The 19,055-nt window shown below is 37.7% G+C and overlaps 1 protein-coding gene across 3 annotated transcripts in view; it reads left to right on the top strand.

Moving 5' to 3' along the window:
- The window catches only part of kcnh1a (potassium voltage-gated channel, subfamily H (eag-related), member 1a), a 67,112-nt gene extending 49,119 nt beyond the window's left edge, over positions 1-17,993 (top strand). For all 3 annotated transcript variants that reach the window (XM_028467873.1, XM_028467871.1, XM_028467874.1), the window contains 3 exons: positions 1,691-1,943; positions 10,746-10,942; positions 13,953-17,993. In XM_028467873.1, the coding sequence (XP_028323674.1) occupies positions 1,691-1,943; positions 10,746-10,942; positions 13,953-14,810 (1,308 nt within the window). In that variant the 3' untranslated portion in view covers positions 14,811-17,993. The remainder of the gene's footprint in view (positions 1-1,690; positions 1,944-10,745; positions 10,943-13,952) is intronic.
- Positions 17,994-19,055: the final 1,062 nt, after the last annotated feature.

Below are 19,055 nucleotides of genomic sequence, written 5' to 3'. Positions count from 1 at the left end.
AAAGATTTGCCCTAAATCTGCATTTATAACTGTTAAAAAAGCCAAGTTTTTCCCTAAAACCAAAACACAGCACAAAGTTAACAATACCTGAGTTTCTATTACAGTTTTTTGCAAAATAAAAGCGATATTTCTAAATATTGGACAAAGTATAATCACGCTTTGAACATGTTTCCATTGAAGGTTGTTTTGGGCTGGACGATGGACGCTTTCAGTGTCTAATATGGCAGTAATAATTTTTAAGTATAAGGCTAATAAATGTCTGTCTCCTCTTCTGTACACATGTACCACGCCATGTTTTCTCAGAGAGAGGTGGTCATGTGACCAGGTACTGTACGTCACATTCTGTGGCGTGTAATTGCGAAAAAAGTGTTTTTAATGCACTTTTGAATTTCAGTATCGAAATGTCTGAAAAACCTCCTCATGAAAGCGTAAAACCTTTTTAGCGATATTTGAGTGTTTCCATTACCAGTTGTTATTGCGCTATTTAAATTTTGTGCATTTTCAAAGGTGATGGAAGCCCAGCTAATATCAATTTATCTCTATTCCTATTTTAAAAAAATGCTACATCTGATATCATCTTATATCATTGCTATGTCTCTGCTTGACATTCATTTTCAATATCAAATCTCTTTATTTACCCAAGTATCATGTTTATTAGATAAGTAAACAATTCTGCCAATCAGTGAGAATTAAACCATTATTTGTTTTCCATTGTAGAATAAATGATTAAATTAATTGCAGTGGATGTATATGAGAATGCGTGTTGATGGCAAAGCTCGACCCACATGTCGTGGCACCTTAAGTTCATGTGAGTCCAGATGTGCTTCACTGCTCTGACCTTCATGTTTTGTTGAGCTCCATTAGGTATGGAGGGTTATTATTTTTTTGCACATCTGGCAGCCTCATCACAAGCATTGCATTGTTCTTCGATTTAATTGCACCACAGAACAATACATTGATAACACAGTCATGGACAAAAGTATTGGCACCCCTTCTAAAAATAGTTACAATTACAAATGTTTTGGGTATACATGTGTATATTTCCATTATATGCATTGCGAAAACACAAAAACGCAGAAGAAAAAAGCCAAAGTGTACATAATTTGACACAAAATTTAAAAAATGAACCAGACAAAATTGTTGACATTCTTTTAAATTAAGTTGTGTGTCTGTGTGTGTCACGCCAAGCATGGAGAAGAGAAAGAAGAATCGAGAACTGTCTAAGGACTTAAGAAGCAAATATTGTGCAAAAATATGAACAATTTCAAGGTTACAAGACACAAAAACTTTTGGAATTGGAGCTATTTCTAGGAGAAATTTTGCATTTTTTAAAAAAATTCCAGGGGTGCCAATACTTCGTTCATGACTGTAAAATAGAAGGTTCAATACGGTCACTGAATAAATGTTGAATCACAACAACACATTCCCACTGTTTCTAATGGGAATCACACCTCTTAATTAACTGTATCCATTGGTTTTCATCAAGCCTAGATCCAATGTTTTCCGGCCTTGCACAAGAGTAAGTATTAGGTTAGACCTTGAATAATCAGAAATACGAAGAGATACAAATAAAATGTGGATAGTAAGGGTCTAGATCAGGACCTTGTTGTCATTTTTAAGATGGTTTATGTAAGATAAAACCCACAGAATTTGTCCATCCCTGTTTCCTTGTCTCCTTTTTTGCCTGCAGGTGTTGCAGATTTGTCCAAAGGATATGAGAGCTGACATTTGTGTCCATCTGAACCGCAAAGTTTTTAAGGAGCACCCGGCGTTTCGACTGGCCAGCGATGGATGCCTCCGAGCCCTGGCCATGGAGTTTCAGACTATCCACTGCGCCCCCGGGGACCTGATCTACCACGCTGGGGAAAGTGTGGACAGCCTCTGCTTTGTGGTCTCCGGATCACTGGAGGTCATTCAGGATGATGAGGTGGTTGCCATTTTAGGTGAGTTGAACACTTTAAAGGGATCCTCCACTGTTTTTACAAGTTTGGCCAAAAATCTTTGAAAAGTACTTATTAGAAGATCTATGCCTAACAAAATGCATTTTTATGCACCATGTTAATTTTGTTGCCTTTTAAAAATGGGACTACGATATAGTTTTAGAGCCTGTGTAACGCCATCTTGAAATCACATGATTGATGATGTGACACGGCCCCACTGCCTGTAAACATCCCATTGTTTTTTATTGGAGTGAAGCATTCAACCTGATTTTTAGATCATTAAAAAAACTTTTTTAGTCAAAATTACTTAAACTTGTACTGCTTTTGGTTGCCCCAAAAAAACGGAAGTTAAAAGTTAAAGATACTGATACCGAAAGAGAATAAAAAATATGTGAGCGCAGGGGGCGAAAGTTCCAACTCTGAGGTTTTGTAGTAGACAATGAAGCAGGGAAGAAGAGCTCTCCTAAGTGACGTTTAGGCTGTGTTTGATATCGCATACTAACCTACTACACACTACAAACTCACTGAGTATATACTGTCTACTATATACTATAAGTATGATTCCCACTGAAGTATACTTCCAAGTTTCCCAAAATTCATTTGGAACCTACAACGACAACAACCTGAAACACACTGAGGCTAAATATCTCTGTTGATTCTCCACCTTTACTTTGAAAGTTCTGAAAACATTTTAAGTGAGAAAGTGACCAAGTAGAATATCAACATGTGCTCATTTGATCCATAAAACTTGCAGAAATTTTGGAGATTTTCGGAGACCCGCCATTGTGCTTCTGACAAAACCTCCGAATAACTTCAAAACAAGAGGCCTATTTACAAACCTTAAAAACTAATGGAAGACAAGAATAGATGCTTTTGTTTTTAAAAGGGGATGTTTGATTTTTAGCTTGAAGCCAATCCCAGGATCATTTTACGTTCCGCTCGCAATGCATCATGATAAGTATGACTAGTGTGCCCACAACGCATACTTAAAAAATGTGTATAGTTTAGCATCTGGGTATTTCTCACATACTCAATCTTTCCATACTATGTAATGAATGCACTACATATAGTACTCATTTTGACATCAGTCTTAGTATGAGTAGCACGTTAGTATGACATTTACGACACAGCTTTACTCTCCCTTAAATGGTGCGTGGCTGACGCTCTGGTTGCTGAAGATAGCAAATAATCACGGACTGTTGAAGACACACAAACCCTCAGGATAGAAGTCATTTTAGGCCAAACCTCTAAAAACAGTAGAGGATCCCTTTACTCTTCTTACTTGATATTTCCTTGTGCAACATGTGACTTTAATTCTCTTTTTGAACCACACTAATTGGATGACATGACAGTATTGGTCCACTGGCTGTTGCTATTGTTGATTTTTTTTTTTACAGCAGCATAAACCCAGAATAATTGACTTTCAGTGGAATGCAGCTAATTTTAACATTTGACTTTTCACACAACAAATACGAGTACCAAATAAATGTTTGGGTGACATCGTCAGAAGAAAATGACTGAAAAAGGAAGTGAAAACGCTAATATCCAGGTTAGATTTAGAGAACCAAACAATATATCAAACAACATTATTGGATGCAAAATAACAAGCGCTATTAAAATGTATTGTGGGCTCTTAAAAAGTCCTTGTTCTTTAGTCTGAATGGATGCAGCAAATCATCAAGAAGTTCTTTGCCCTTGCAAGCTTCAGTTCACTCCCTAAAGGGTTTTAATTTATTTGGTTGCTGACGAGATGAACATCCATGTTAACTTTGTGACAGTGTTTTGATAATTGTGAGAGTTTTAGCACAGAATGTTAGAAGATCTTGAAAAATAATTCATGCAGCATTTGCAAGAAGAGTTTTACAGGCCAGAATCTGTCATGCTTCGTTTGAGTCATACTGCACTGGAATCAGATTTGTTTTTCAGATTTGATCATTTGCTATACAGCGAATGTGGAAAACTTTTCCACGTTCGTTTTTTTATCAAATACTAGTGAAAAAAAAAAAAAAAAGGACTCAGTAACTCAATCGATACGTCTCAAACAGCCGACCAGACACTGCTGCCGTGCTGCCACTCATCTGCTGCGCTCCTGTGAGAGTAAAAAAGTAATCAATCAATTGACTTGAAGTCTGTGTGAGCTCTGCTCGTAGCAGCACTACTGTCACTCTGGATTTTACCGCGTTGTTGTGATTGGATCCACAAATGACGCGAAAGGGACTTGAGAAACAGATTCCAAATGCCAGAGTCTGAATCTGTCATTCACTTCTTAAAAATCCACCTGAGCAGGTCAAGTTTATGGAGGAAGCACATGTAACCACATTTCAAAAAGTTATCCATGTAAACTTACCTGAGTTATCAATAGATACCGTTTTTTAGAATGTCATTCAAATGCAGAGGATAAAGAAGAAGGAAGCAAGAATAAAGAATAAAAACCTTAGGAGTTTAAAATTACAGAGCAAATTCAGAATAGGTCAAACCCCAAAAAGTGGCATAAAACAATAGTACTTAAAGGGAAAACACAGGAAAAAGTCAAAGAAACTGGAAAACTTAAACAGGAATACAACGTGTAGGTATACAAGACGTCCAATTCAATCCACTATCCTACTTCAGTAGTGCAGAGAAGGTAATCAGGGGGTGAGAAACACTTGAGTGAAGACAAGAGGGAGATTGGCGTAATTTCAGGCCAGCTCAGGGGTTCCATACACAGGAAGGGACGGATACATGCACAAAGAGACTTGGAAGAACCACAACAAAGATTTACCACACAATAAATCAGTAACTAAGGCAAAAAACATAAACTGAACCAAAACAAAACTCAATAAAAAGAGAGCCCATGACCATTACATTACCAAACCACCTAAGACTATTTAAACACTGTCCTTTTTATAGTTTTTTTAATGTTTTAAAAAGAAAATCCAAACAACTTTTTATATTCCGAAAGACAAAAAGCTAAAGAACCTCAAAGGGCTTTTATGACGTGTTTTTAGTTCATGGTTCTGCTGTGTGATAAAAGAATGTTTTTCATGCATTTTCTGCTACTTTTTTTTTTTTTTTTTTTTTGCAGTTTAGTCACATGATTTAGCACTTAGTGCATGTTTATTTCATGACGGATGCGGTCAAGGCATCCCATTCGCACCACTGTCAGAGGAGGTGCTCCACTTCAGCTCATATGTATCCTTTGAGAAACACACACAGTGAAGAAAGCTGTCACACAGAAATAAAGGTGTGCACATGTGACTTTGTTTGGATGTTTTTAAAGAGAAGTGACAGAGCAACGTTCCCTTAAAGCTGTCACATTTTGTGCGTGCAGCAGCTTTTCACTGCGGTGGAAGCTGAGCCGTTTGGGGATCGCTTTCTGCTGAGTGATGAACTCAGGATTTGGAGAAGAACTTGTTTATAACAGGAAAAACGATCCTCTATGTAACATAATAAACAGTGATGTTTTCAGTTTCAGTCAAATCCCATTAGGGAGCTATTCAAATCATGTGAAATTGGAGAAGAAAAAAATCAAGGTGAAAACAGAAGCTGCCAAACAGGCAGTCATGAGGGGGTGGTTGGATTGGTCCAGAAATGTGCATAAATGTTTTTTTTGAAGAAGAAGAAGAACTAAAGCTTTGAATATTTCAACACTTTTAGGAGATTCAAAGGTATAAAAACTTAAACACATTTGAACACTGAAATTACAGACACTAGCATGTTGATCTATGCTGATAGGCTGTAATAAATAACATGGCTGATTAGTTAATTTGTATTTTATGAGATTTGTAACACTCAGTTAAAGTCCGTGTAAAGCAGAAATAAATTTATGTTATGAGTTTGTCACACCACAGAAACATGTCATTGATTAAAAAAATCAAGTATATAAAATTTGGTCTCAAAATCATGGAAAAACAAGCACTTCTCTCTGCTCTGAAACTCTGGGGGGCGTGTCAGTTAGAGGCGCTGGAACCACGCCAATGCGCAGGAAGAGCACCGCCTCCTATCTGTGTCTATGGGAGAGAGCAATGTGCAAGCGGCTCCAGCGTCGATAGTGCTTCCAAAAGTGCTTGAATCAGGCCAAACGAGGTGTAAGTGGAAAGGTCTGCTCTGTCCGAATATGTGCATCCCTCCCGGGTAGTCAAAACCGCGCCCGCTAGAGGCGAAAAACAAAATTGCGGTGTATAAACGTGCTAATTTCATCTAAAACGTGGCACCAGTGGACGCGCTTTATTCCCCTGAGTCTGAATATGTGGTTTGTTTTCGGCTAGGGGCCGAATTGCGCCCGCTGAAGGCCGCAGAAGTTTGGTGTGCTTCAGCAGCTAGGACGGGTTTATGCTAATGAGTCCCTGATTTCTGACCCGCCCACTAAATCTGGAACACATAAATTGGAAATTCAGTTTGTGAAGCCTAGCTCCACAATTACATTATAAATGGTTGAATGGCTTTGTACATGTTTTATGGAATACATCACTGACCTATTTAAAGTGTTTAGAAGAAAATGTCAGAATTTGCTTTACACCGTCTTTAAACCTTAAATTTAATTTGTAAATAAAAAACAACTGACATTTTCCCAGGCTTTTCCATTAAAGTGAAAACTAAAACCCTTCTATTGCTTTCTCCTTAGAGGATCAAGATCAATACGTGTAAAATACTGTATACTACAGACAGATACTGTATTACTCATGCTGTCTGGGGCAAAAATGATCATCGATTCTTTTTTTTTTTTGAGGGTAGCTTCACAATCACTGATGTTTGCTCTGTTTCATCGAGTCTGGTTTACTAAAGCCTGCAGAAAAATGAGTTTTCTTTACATTTGTATTTTTCTGAATAGATAACTAAATGGGCCAATAATATCACGTTAACACAAACGACCATTTAAGCTAAATGTTTATGAAAGAAAAATGGATCAGCCTTAAAGAAGCACGGACAATCTGTCATGACGGAGAGCATCCGTCTCTCTATGAGCGACAGCTGTCAAATCTGACATGTTTCAGCACCAAGGACAGCGCAAAATCAGCACTAAATTAGCCACTCTTATCACTAAACTTTCAGAACAATAAAAATTCATAAATACAAAATATTTACAAAATTGTATGCACACCTATAAGGCCATAACTCTTCTAATAAATCAGCAGAAAATTAAAATCAAACCTGTGCTTACGTTTTTATTCGTCCAAAACAGCCCCAAAAAAAACAGCCATGGATCTTGTTCTGGCAGAATCCGGTCCAAATTAAGCCCTGGTTATTTTTTTTATCACAAATCCCTAAATAAGAAAAATTAACAGAATTTATTAAAAGTTCAACAGATTTGTGGAAAAACTCCAGATTTTGTTCTTAATGATTTTACATAACATAAACTACTAATACCCTTGCCAAGGTTCCTGCGGATCCTTAAAAAGTCTTTAACGACATTAAATTCAGTAATCTAAAAATATGGCCTTAATTCCACTCATTGCCACTCATTAAAGTGTCTTAAATCAATGTTTCAAAATTCTTACATTTTAACACATAACATAACACACAGATGATTTTATGATTGTAATTAGTTTCACATTTCAAAATAAATGGTAACATTTGTTTTTAAAAATATGTATGATTTATCGTAACATTGCGCAATCACGACAGCGGAACAAACTACAAAACTGTGACGTGGTGACAGCGTGACTCTGTGCACATGTGCGTCATGCTTGGAGCAACTTTCAACAACATGGTAAAATGTAAATTTAACAAAAATTGCCCGGTTTTGTTTTTTGTATTTTTGTTGTTGTTTTATAGATTTCTGGCTGTTCTTGTTGTCAACTTGTGTGTTTTGAGTGACTTTTATTATTATCCCCCGCCACAAAGTGGAAGAGGGGATATAGGTTTGAGCTCTGTCCGTCCGAGTTAAAGGGAGTTTAGATAGAATAACCAAATGTGCTGTGTGGCATCAGGGTATCAATACCTTGATGGAGTTTGAAAATGAGAAGTGTGCGATTACTTTTTCGGAGTTATTGCCCTTGTTTCGTTTTTCTTTACACTGTTCGAGGTGTCTTCAAAGGGGGCAGCTTTTCTCAGAAATCTTTTAAGATAGGATAACCAAATTTGGTGTGTGACATCAGGATATCAATACATTGATGGAGTTCGAAAATGAGGAGTACACAATTATTTCTTCTGGAGTTATTGCCCTAGGGCTTTTTTTTTTTTTTTTTTACTCAGTTCGAGGTATCTTCAAAGGGGACGGCTTTTCTTAGAAAACGTTTAAGATAATTAGTAACTGATGATGTGATAATATCTTAGATGTATACATCTAAGTTAGATTTAGGACATTTAGAAAAAGGTTGTGAGTTATGACAACCAATCTGGTGGGAGATGTTGATGACTATGTCTTCTTGTTTCATTCTGGGTTTTTTTGTGTATTTTATTGTCGTTTTGTGTATTTGTGTGTGTCGCCAGTTGCACGTCTGCACTAAACACTGGAAAAAAATTGACTAATTGTGTTTACTGTGAAGTTGGTCTTAAATTGAATTTCAAATGGCATTAAAAAGTTTTAAAAGTCTTGAATTTCATTAGACTGAAGAGAAAGCCGAATGCTTTGAAGAACAACTTGGTTAATTTGTTGTAACATTGATCATATTTAAACTGTAAGCTGCCTTTTTCTGAACTGAATTGTCTAAACTGCCTCAGTCAGATAATCTGACTGACTGAACGATTGTATGTGACATAGATTTTAAATAATTTACTGAGTAGATGATTGTATTGCATGTAGTGGTGGCCACATTACGTTTAAACCAAGCTGTGCTGCAGCTCTGAACCCTGTAACTGTCTACGTTTTCAGTCCTTGAGCAACACTGCTCATTAGTTTCTAACCTAGCTGGACCGAGTCCACTGGGATGTTCAGTGGTTGGAACATGCCTCGTCTGATCAGCCCAATGCAGTTACTGCACATGAACAAACATTGTTTCTGTGTCTCTGTTGGTTCGCTGAAATCCCAACAGACCTTTTGTCCTTTTTGTAACAATTTCCTTTTATTTAACCATTAACTGGTTCACAGAATAATAAATGGCAAGCCATGAACAACCCAGTAACAACACACTGGGTAGTTGTTCTGTCAATAACCTGCTATTGGTTCCTCTTCACTGCTATCTACACACTGTTAGATGGATACCATTGACCTGGGAAGAGACTTAACACCGCTACAAGTCTCACCGAATGATAATCTGGTTGTTACTATGAATGTGATTCCTATTAGCTAATTGGAGACTGGTGACAACATGTAAACTACAAGTGGAAAAAGAAAGGATTCCTAGATGCTTCAACACTTCACAAAACCTTTTTAGGACATTACTTGTTATAAACCCGTCATACATATAAAAGGACTGCAAGGATTTAGAACCATAGATTTATGATCAATCTGTCTTTACGGCTCCCATTTGGGTCATGCTGAGCGTTGCATATGTAAAATATTTCTGTTCATGAGTCACAAGTGACAGTAGCAGCAGCAACATGTATAAATACCTGAACTGAGTCAATGAGCAGTGGAATGTTCCCTATTTTAATATAACAAACGTTATGAAAATATGTTATCTATCTAATTATGTATTTATCAATCATTTTCTATCTTTTTCTAAAAATCCTTTTCCATTATTTTCTATCGTTTTCTATCCTTATCTATTCAATTCAATTAAACTTTATTTATTTAGTGCAAAATACAAAAAAGTCATCAAAAAGTGCTTAACAATATAAAATTCATAGTAAGAAGGAAGGAACCCAACAAGATCTACATGAACAAGCATTTAGCGACAGTGGAAATAAATAAATCCCTTATTATTATTATTATTATTTATTTACAACAGGAACAAATTTTTGGCAAAACCAAGTTCAGAGGTGGCAGTCATTTGCCTCGACTGGTTGGGGTTATTGAACAGAAGGACGATCAATTCAGAAGAGGATAGAGGGATAGACCATCAGTGTCCCAGACTAGTTGAGCCATGAACCATCGATCAGGAACTGCCAGTTCAGCATCAAGACAAATGAAACAGAAAAGAGAGCGGAGGGTGAGGAGAAGGCACAGACTGCAGGAAAAATATGATACACTCGGTCCTAGTGGTTTGGTTAATATTAATATTAAACGTCTTGCGGCCTTCACCATGCTCTGAAATGCTCCCACTACAGATGAGGTTTCATCTTGTGCTAGGTGCATGTAGTAATCAGAGCAATCACTACAGAGGGGACCTTGGCCGCATTTAATTATTGCATTTATACGGCGTACGTTTTCGTAAATAAGTAGGTTTTGAATGTAACGGTCTCTCGCAATGGTCTGAGGTGTTGACCATTTACGTGTAATGGTCTGTGATTGTGACCAAAACAACGAGACCATGTCCGTTTTAGGTTATTGCTATAATAACATATATGCTTTTAGCAAATAAGTGGGTTTTGAGTTTACTTTTAAAGGTGGAGAGAGTAGCAGCGTCCCGTACTAAGACTAGAAGCTGGTTCCAAAGGTGAGGAGCCTGGTAGCTGAACGCTCTGCCTCCTGTTCTACTTCTAGACATTTTAGGAACTTCCAGCAGACCAGCAAACTGAGAGTGGAGTGTTCTGCCCGGACGATAGGACACTAACTATCTATCTATGAAATAGTTTTTTGCACTACAAGTGATAAAAACAATTGTGAGAAATCCCACACTGTTATCTGATGTGTGTTCTGTGAGCATTTTAATTTGTGCTGGAAAAAAGTTTAGAACATTTTATGAATATTTTGCAGATTTAAATCCTTTTTTCATAACCATCTTAAATTCCATCTATTGGATAATGTGCACTGTTGGCCTGAAGTGGTTTCTCTCTGGGCAGGTAAGGGAGACGTGTTCGGGGATGTCTTCTGGAAAGAGGTGACCCTGGCTCAGGCCTGCGCCAACGTCCGAGCCCTGACCTACTGCGACCTCCACGTGATCAAACGGGACGCCCTGCAGAAGGTGCTCGAGTTCTACACGGCGTTCTCCAACCACTTCTCCAGAAACCTGCTGCTCACCTACAACCTGCGAAAGAGAGTGAGTGCAACAATCTGCTTCCTTTCAGTGCTTCCCAACCTTTTGGTTCTATGTTATATGAATTTGTGATAACCCCCTTTCATTTATTGATCTGAATAATATCCACTGTTATCCAGAAGGTTTGTTATTATTTGTGCCATAGTATATAGTCATCTTAAATATGTAAATCCTTGTTTTAATCAGAACTAAAATAGGTTAAAAGTTACCAAAAATGGTGGAAAAGGTGGTTGAATGGGATTTTACGGAAATTGGTTTAAATTTGCAAATTACCGTTACCCAAAAGGCAGAAAAAGTGGTAAAAAGGGTTCAAAGTGTCAATATAGGCTTTAAAGTGGAAAAAATGGAAGGTTTCTGGTAATGTAATTAAAAAGAATTTGCCACAATTAGTTGAAACTGGCAAATAATGGGTATGACAAATCGTGAATGTGGTTAAAATGGCAAAAATATTCATGAAATATGGTGAAAATAGGTTCAAAGTGACAATATTGGGTCAACATATGTGACATTAGGTGGGAAAAGTGGTGGAAAGGGTTTATAAGTGCTGAACATGTCTTTAGAGTGGAAATTGAAATGTGGTGGTGAAGTGGCAGAAAGGGAGTCATGTAGCAAAAATGCATTAAAAGGAGCAAAAATATGGCAAGAAAAAGTGATGAAAATAGGTTAAAATGTGGTAAGTCGGGTGTAGTAGCAGGAAAAGGGAAAAAATGGCTCAAATTGTTGAAAAACAATACTTAGTTTATTGAAGGCACCTGGCGACTCACTCCCAGTGTCTTGTGGACCCAAGGTTGAGAACCCCTGGTTCAAAGTATAACAGAAATATTGTAAATTTTTCCTCAAACATTTTCAAAAAATTAAATATGTTAGAGATAGTTTAAAAAATCTACACAGTTTGAGTGCGGTCCATACTTTATAACAAGTTTGAAGTGTTTTGCAGGCTAAAAGATGATCCTGTTTTCCATTGTTTGGCTGCGTAAAGAAACACTGGCTCTTTCAAAAAAATTATTTCATAAAATGTGCATCAGTCGGTCTTTGCGGGACACCACAAAGCAGTGAGCCGACAGCCACACCATTCATGTTACACAACAGCCCTGACCTCATCCCTTTGTAAAAAAAATACTCCGACATTAAACCGTCTCCATACATTTAAGCCACTCTTGCATTCTTCATTCAGAAATAACTGTGATCAACAACACAAGTGTGGCTACCAATCATTACCTCATTCATTATAAGGTTAGCCTGCCCAGGAGACAGCACCAGAGAGATTGAATTACCTGCATGTAAAGAGGCAATCTCCTCCGCCACCTTAACGTCACTATTCACCGGGGTCCCGTACATCCTGAACGTATACATCAGGGAAATCCGGAGATGATTGAATGAGGAGGAGACGGCTGCTTTCACATGGAGCTCACGCCCACTGTGGAAATCCAGCAGATGATGTGCATTCAAGTACTGTGAGAACAGAGTCACTGCAACTGACTGTGACAGAAAAAAAAAAATGCTGATGCAATTGACCTTTTCCGAAATGATGGATGGTCCCAAACTCAAGAAAAACAATCCAATAAAAAGTTTTGATCACTAGCCCATTCCAACCATGTACCTGTTAAGTAGATAAACCAACTTTAAAGGTTCAGTACACAACAAAGACAATTTCATGGTGTTATATATTTAATGTGATTATAAATATATTCTAAAATCTGTACCAGTGAAGTTATAATGAATCTGAGACTTAAAGGATCCAGCTTCATGCCTTTTTAAGCCCATTTCATCACTTAAAGAACCACTGGCTGATTGCTATTGGATCATTCCACACGCTTCGGTCTCAAAAAATTCTCAAATTGTTATCAATTGTTCTGTGATTTTTTCAATAGGCACGCTATACATTTTTTGTTTTATCAGATGAATACTTTTTGAGACATGTCCAATTTAGTGAGGGGGGATGTGTTGATTTTGGCCCAATTTTCTCCTATTTTCAGTTTCAAATATCTCAGGAACTACATCATATAGGAAACTGACATTTGGTATAGTAATGCAGGTCCACCTACTCTCTCAGAATATACTTTACATCCTATCTGGTGGACATGCCAGCTCCTCAAAAATGGAAAAAAGGTTGTCTGGGTCTGGACCATGTTTTGTCCTTCTGTAAACAACTTATCATTTATGTCTCAGCTCCCTGTAATTTTACCAGCTTTGAGCTACAGTATGTACTAGACTGTTCACATCACTAATGATTAATCACACATATGCATTGGTTCTTAGGTGAAAGGCTCTTGAAATCTGAAAAAAGACTTTTTTTTTACTATTTTCATTAACCCATAACTGAATGTGGGAATGTAAAAAAATCTTTGATCTTTGTTTTAATCTATAGTATAAAGATTACTCTTTTGGGATATAAAACAATTTTTCTTTATCTTACTTCGTCGGACCTCAGCTTTGGGTTATTTCACCACTCGCGAATATTGAAAATCTTTTATATGAAGCCATTTTAGCTTGCCTCTGTGTCTCATAATCATTTATTGTTTATTATTAGACAGAAAGCCTTTTGTATGAAGGGTTAGAGATAGTTTCTTTTCCAATCTAGGTAAAATGTAGCTGAATGACAAGGTATTATTGATTAAGTTTCTTTCAACCATGGATTATTAATTAAAGGCTGATGAACAACAGTAAAATCAGTGATGACAAGTATTAAGTAATGTAATAGAGACAATTTTTTAAATTCTAAAGATAGAAATTAGCAGATATATATAATGTTTGCTGTGTTACATTTTAAGTGCGTTATTATAGCTTGTACACTGTTAGTGTGTGTTCTTTTCCCTCAACCAAAGGCTTGACGTGCATTTAATACCTTCTCTATCGTGGGAATAGCCCCACTAAGGTGATATTTACAGAGAACACACACAGAATTCTAAACTCATATTTACTCACAGAGTCATCTTTGTGTTTGTTAAACACTCTTAATGCCTGAATGACAGGTGTCGGTCATTTTGTCATTAAAGATGAATTTTTCTTTCAGATCGTCTTCCGGAAAATCAGTGATGTCAAGCGGGAGGAGGAAGAACGCCAGAGACGTAAGAACGAAGCACCTCTGAACTTGCCACCAGATCATCCCGTACGCAAACTTTTCCAGCGCTTTCGACAACAGAAGGAAGCTCGAATGGCGACGGACAAACCAGAACTAGACGAGCAAGATGTTGAAAAGGGACCGATCTACGTGGACGTTCCTTTGGCCAAAACTGCAATTACAACCACCAGCATTGTGACGGTGACGGAAAGTCCCGCAACGCCTTCCTCTTCGTCTCCTTTGTCCTCAACGTCTCCAACGGACAAAGCAAAGCTACAGGTGCCAGTGCCCATTTCCTTAGTGGGTTCTCGGGCTTCGGAACCAGCCAAAGTCAAAGGCTGGGGTCGTTTCAAGGAGTCCATCGGGAAATCTGACAACTGGAACAAAGTTTCCAAAGCTGAGTCCATGGAGACTTTACCAGAACGGACAAAAGTGCACGAATCCCAAATGTCATTGAAGAAGACAGACTCGTGCGACAGCGGTATCACCAAAAGTGACTTGCGGCTAGATAAAGTGGGCGACTTCCGCACGACGCCTCAGGAGTGCAGCCCTAGCCAGCCTCCGGAAACCAGACACCCCTTCTACCCAATCCCAGAGCAAAGCCTCCAGGCGTCTCTCCAGGAGCTCAAACTGGAGCTTAAGGACGACCTCAAAAACCTGAATGTTCGGATGTCGGGCCTGGAGGCGCAGCTCAACGAGGCGCTGAAACTCCTGAGAAGCAGGAAATCCAGCACAGACTCCCCACAGCCTCTGTTTGACATTTCTAGACCTGCCTCCCCAGAGACTGACAAAGAGGACATCTTCTCCTGAAGGGATTAGTCAGACACTTTACGGAGCTGAATTCAACTGGCATCTGGTCATGTCCAGTTCACTGGTGTAGCATTGGCTATGCTAGGTGCTAGCTGCATTTACGCATCAGTGCGGTAAGAAAGCAGCACCTGCTTTACGTTTTGGAAAACGAGGAACCGCGAAGTTGTCGCTCAGATGTCGGTGTTGCTTTTAACACTCGGAGGTTACATCCAGAGTGGCAGCTCGCTGTTTGTACATAGGGTTGACAGATTTATGATGGAAAAAAAACAGTTGGAGCTGTTTGTTGTGAGGGGAAAATCCGCTCCGATTGAGTGTGTGAAGAAAAAAAGCAGCAGCAGGAACACCTCTGTCAGAGGAGGCAGCAGCATGATGCACTGGTTGTTATTGAGTCATCTGTATGACACTGTTTGCATGTCACGTACGTACAGCAGGCGAAGGCCTCAAGTTGCCGATGGTGCGTTTTTTTGATTAATTGAGGCCACGTCGCGAGTCAATTTGCATTATTTCACGGCGTCAGTGAGAAAAGACAAACGTTGCAGATGTGTTGACACGTTCTTCAAGTAATTTCCTCAAACACGACAGTTCTTAGGATCAATATGAATAACACAACATAATAAGTGGGCAGGAAATCAGATTCTCAAAGATACTAATGAGTTGCGATCATCAAGGAACGCACAGATGGATGTGTTTAATAAAAGAAAGGCTTAGAAAGCTAACAAACAGCTTCTTCTCACTATACAGTATATGATGCATATACCTATGCATTCCAGCAGGACACAGTAATCTATAGATTAGGGATTCCACTCAGTTCCTACTAACCCTCCTATTATCCTCAAATATCACTCACACATTTGACCCCCTGGGGTCAATCTGATATTTGCCTCCAGAAAATGATTATCTAGAAAATTGTTGACCAATTTTTCGTGTCAGCCACTTTGTTTATTTATTCAATACTTAAATAAATGAACTTCAAATTCAATTAATCACAATTACCAAAGCTGAAATAAATAACCCCATAAAACTTAATCTCCTCTTGTGTAAGCTTTCTAATTAAATTGTAATTGACAGATTTAATATCATTCCCATGCCAATTACAGTTAAAAAAGTCAATTATCTGAATTTAATTACAATTTAATCACTATTACTACAGCAACCGATTTTTTGAATTACAGCTACAATTATAATTGGTATGAACCCGATTGGTTGTGGTGATGATATGACCTTTTTTGCAGCGCCACCTTCAGGTCACACGTGGGTTACACAGACAGACAAGTTTTACACAGCTGAAACAGCTTGGGGTCAAATTGACCCCAGACGAACAGCAATGTGTGCAATATGTGTTCAGCACAATGAAAAAATATCATCATGATCATTTTATGCTGAATCAATTAGGAAAAGTCATAAAATATGAACCAGAAAATAACTATTATTGTATTATTGGTCAAATTGACCCCGAGGATAACAGGAGGGTTGATAAAGTAAGGATTTTATTTAATTGTTTTCATATTTTTAGAAATAATCTGAATGTAAAATCAAACCAAGAGACTTAAATCATCTCCACAGTGATGACATTTGGTTTGAAAAGGTTGTCTGCTGGCACACTTCCTATTAAAAACACTTAAACCCTGCATGATTACATTAAAATAACATTACAGCATTGAACATGTCATTATCTACGTATAAAATGTGACGGTTCTCTCAGCACAGGCAGACGGTGAGGCGGAGCCTTTGAAATACAGACCAGCTCAAAAACCGCTTTGAGGTGAGCAGCACACGTTACTTTTTCAGGTAATTTCTGCACTAAATCTTGAATGTTTTTCTGAACTTTTCTATCAGGCATGTTTGTAAGAAAGAACTCCTATAAACCGTATTATTCACAGTTAACATGTACATACACAGTCATCCATGGAAATATATTTTAGCTGATATTTGGCAAATACTTGGGTCTTCTATCTTTTTTCTGAGATCTCAGAGACAATGGAATGTGAGGATTTTACTGTTTAGAGACATATTTTTTGTACAGATTGATGTTTGTTAAATACTTGCTTGAATCACCTTGCTTCCAGGCAATAACCTGTCTTCCAGCATTTGAATATACAGAAAGAAATGACAAGTGTTTGATAAAAACTCAGTGTTACACACAGCTTTAATGTTATGCTTTTCTCAAAGATAAAGCTCGAGGTTTAGCTCGTTCCACACTAGGAATCACACAATCGTTGGAAATGTTCTTGCATCTTGTTCATTGTTATTTGCCTGAGCAGGTACTGTACTGTACTGTACAGGTGTGTATATGCTATGTTGAGGGAAACCATGCGCAATGTGTAATTTCAATTCTGATTGGTTTTGCAAAGGTTAGCATTGCTGCCTTCTCAGCCACACAGCATGGGAGGTAGCATGTTCTCTATACCAGGGGTTCTCAACCTTGGGGTCAGATTTTTGAAGCGACCACCTCCCAATGTCTTAAGAATATTTTTAAACAATTTGAGCCCATTTTTGTTCAGTTTTTTTGTTTTTTTTTTACCATTTTTCTGCAACTACACCAAACGTACCATATTTTAACCTATTTTCATCACTTTTTCTTGCCATATTTTTGCTTTTTTTATGCCTTTTGCTACATTACTCCCAATTCTGCTACTTCTTCATCAGATTTCAATGCTTTTTTCTGCACATTTTTTCCACTTTCAAGACATTTTTGTCACTTATAAACCACTTTTCCACCTAATGTCCCATATATTGACCCATTATTTTCACCTCTTTTCACCATATTTCATGCTTATTTTTACCAATTTAACCCCATTCATGATTTGTCATGTCAATGTTTTGCCAGTTCAAACCAATAGTTTCTACTAATTCTTCCAATATTGACACTTTTAACTCTTTTTCTGTCAGTTTTTGGTCACTCTAATTTGCAACTTTTATCCAATTTCTGTTTTTTTTTTTTAAAAAAAAAAAATCCCATTTCACCACCTTTTTCACCATTTTTGGTCACTTTTAATCCATTTTATTTCTGATTAAAACAAGGATTTACATCTTTAGATGACCATATACTAAGGCGCAAGTAATAATGAACTTCCTGGATATTATTCAGATAAATAAATAAATGTGGTTATCACAGATTCATAGAACAATGGATTATCATTTTGCTGACTTTATGGATGGACCCCAAAAATCCCTCGCCTTTATTCCCCCTTATAGATGACCCTGTCTCCACATGACTGTTCTTTAATGTTCATGTCTGTGTTCAACCACCTTCACCTACAGTGCGGGTCCCCGGTCTCTGGAACCTTTATTTTGGGGGTCGTGGAGTGAAAAGGTTGAGAACCACTGCTCTTATCTACAGTGGTTCCCAACCACTGGTACTACTGGACCAACTGAAAAGTTGGGAACCGCTTCTCTTTAATAATTCCAAAATTGTCTTCTTTTTTTTTTTTTCAAGCTATTTTAGTAAAAAATTAGATACATGATGATGCAAATCTACAATAGAAAATGTATCTCTTCACCGTTAATGAAATTACTGTGTTTTGTCATTTCTCAGCAGATATGAGTGAAACTTCCTGCATGTGGCTAAAATTATGAGACTCTACGGCTAATATTTGGATCTTTGACTGTAGTTAGATAAGCAGAAACGTTAATGGTTTAAATCCTCAGAATGTTCAACTGTGGAGACATTCGGCTGATCCTCCCCTTCACAATAAGTAGAGGCACTAATATAACAACAGTATCGTGTTGGAGTCAAAGGGGATGTTGTTCCCGTTATCATGGCAATGCCAATACAGCATAAAAGGTGCTTGCTTTTCACATATGAGATGATTATGAGATGCATTAATCTACAGGAGGCTTTGTCATTACATGTGAAACTGGTCTAAAGGCACACGCTGATGATTCAATGCAATTAACTCAACACATAATGTCCAACACATCATCATGAACAGGGTCAAAAAGCACATTCATTCTGACCTAATGCACACGAGTCATTTTCAGAACATCCCACGCACTCAAAACACTCTGATATTTTTACTAATTGTTCTGTAGTTATTCAACAGTCACACTGTACATTTTTAATTTGATCACATTAATACTTTTTGAGATATGGCCAATTTAGTACATACAGTAGATGTTCCATGTTCTTATTTTTCTTCCATTTTCAGCTTCTAATATCTCAAAAATTACACCACATATGAATCTGAAATGTGCTATAGCATTAAAGCTCCTCCTACTCTCTCAGAATATAGAAAAATATCTGCT

Source organism: Gouania willdenowi, chromosome 15 (genome assembly GCF_900634775.1).
Source record: "Gouania willdenowi chromosome 15, fGouWil2.1, whole genome shotgun sequence".
Classification (NCBI taxonomy): domain Eukaryota; kingdom Metazoa; phylum Chordata; class Actinopteri; order Blenniiformes; family Gobiesocidae; genus Gouania; species Gouania willdenowi.
This window is presented reverse-complemented; position numbering and strand designations above follow the sequence as displayed.